The 1,451-nt window shown below is 45.1% G+C and overlaps 1 protein-coding gene across 1 annotated transcript; it reads right to left on the reverse strand.

Annotated features, from left to right (window-relative positions):
- Window positions 1-539: 539 nt before the first annotated feature.
- On the reverse strand, window positions 540-1,193 carry LOC138897577 (uncharacterized). Its single transcript, XM_070183561.1, has 2 exons — window positions 845-1,193; window positions 540-784 (listed from the first exon to the last, which is right to left on the reverse strand). Exons 1-2 carry the CDS (start codon window positions 1,191-1,193, stop codon window positions 540-542), a joined length of 594 nt encoding a protein of 197 aa, XP_070039662.1.
- Window positions 1,194-1,451: the final 258 nt, after the last annotated feature.

Consider the following 1,451-nt stretch of genomic DNA (forward strand, 5'->3'; position numbering starts at 1 on the left):
TCAGAGCCGGTGTGTTTGAGGGACAACCAAGCTTGGAGAGAAAATGGCAAATAGTAATGAAACTCCATTTCAAGTTCCTATGCTCATAAAAGAACAATAACAACAACAAACCCGGTATGTTCCCAGCACATGGGGTCTGGGGAGGGTAGTCTGTACGTAGACCTTACCCCTACCTAATACAGGTAGAGAGTCTATTTCTAATATACCCTCGGCTCAGAAAGGGTGAGAAGAAGAAGAAGAAAAGCAAGAAAGGAAGAGAGAAGAAAAAGAGGGAGATAAAGGATAAGTAGTACCAAATAATAGCAACAGGGAATACAATACCTGAGGAGAACAAAACTACATAACGCAATAAAAATCTAAGAATATGAAGGGACACGCGTGCTACTAAGACTATCGGTGAGCAACTAAAAAACTACCCACTAACCTTCTACCCTAATCCTCGACCTCCACACCCTCCTATCAAGGGCCATGTCCTTAGTGAGCTGAAGCAGCGCCATGTCCTGTCTAATCACCTCTCCCTAGTACTTCTTAGGCCTACCTCAACCTCTTCTCAAACTCGCCATGGCCAATCTCTCACACCTCCTAACAGGAGTATCAATGCTTTTCCTCTTAATATGTCCGAACCATCTCAGTATCGACTCCCGCATCGTTTCCTCCACGAAGGCTAATCCCACTCTGTCCCGGATAGCTTCATTCTTAATCTTATCTCTCATGGTACACCCACACATCCATCTCAACATCCTCATCTCTGCTACTTTCATCTTTTGTATGAGGGAGTTCTTGACTGGCCAGCACTCAGACCCATACAACATGGTCAGTCAAATCACCACTCTATAAAACTTACCCTTAAGTCTTGGTGGCACATTCTTATCATATAAAACACCGGAAGCTAGCCTCCATTTCATCCATCCCACTCCGATACGATGTGCGACATCTTCATCAATCTCCCTGTTACCTTGGATAATAGACCCGAGATACTTAAAACTAGCTCTCTTGGGGGTAAATTGAGCATCAAGCTTTACCTCTACATTTGCTTCATGGATCCTGTCACTGAATTTGCACTCCAAGTATTCTGCTTTGGTTCTGCTCAACTTAAAGCCTTTAGACTCCAAGGTTTGTCTCCAAACCTCCAACCTCGTGTTAACTCCGCTTCGCGTCTCGTCAATCAACACTATATCATCGACAAATAGCATGCACTAAGTCACCTCCCCTTGGATGTGTCGCGACAGTACATCCATCACCGAGGCAAATAAAAACGGGCTAAGAGCCGATCCCTGGTACAGCCCCATCACAACAGGGAATCCGAGTCACCATCTACAGTCCTCACCCGAGTCTTAGCACCATCATATATATCCTTAATCACCCTAATGTACGCTATCGGAACACCGCTAGCCTCCAAACACCTCCACAGAACCCCTCTCGAGACTTTATCGTATGCTTTCTCAAGGTCA

The sequence above is a fragment of the Nicotiana tomentosiformis genome, chromosome 8 (genome assembly GCF_000390325.3).
Source record: "Nicotiana tomentosiformis chromosome 8, ASM39032v3, whole genome shotgun sequence".
In the NCBI taxonomy this organism is placed as follows: Eukaryota; Viridiplantae; Streptophyta; class Magnoliopsida; order Solanales; family Solanaceae; genus Nicotiana; species Nicotiana tomentosiformis.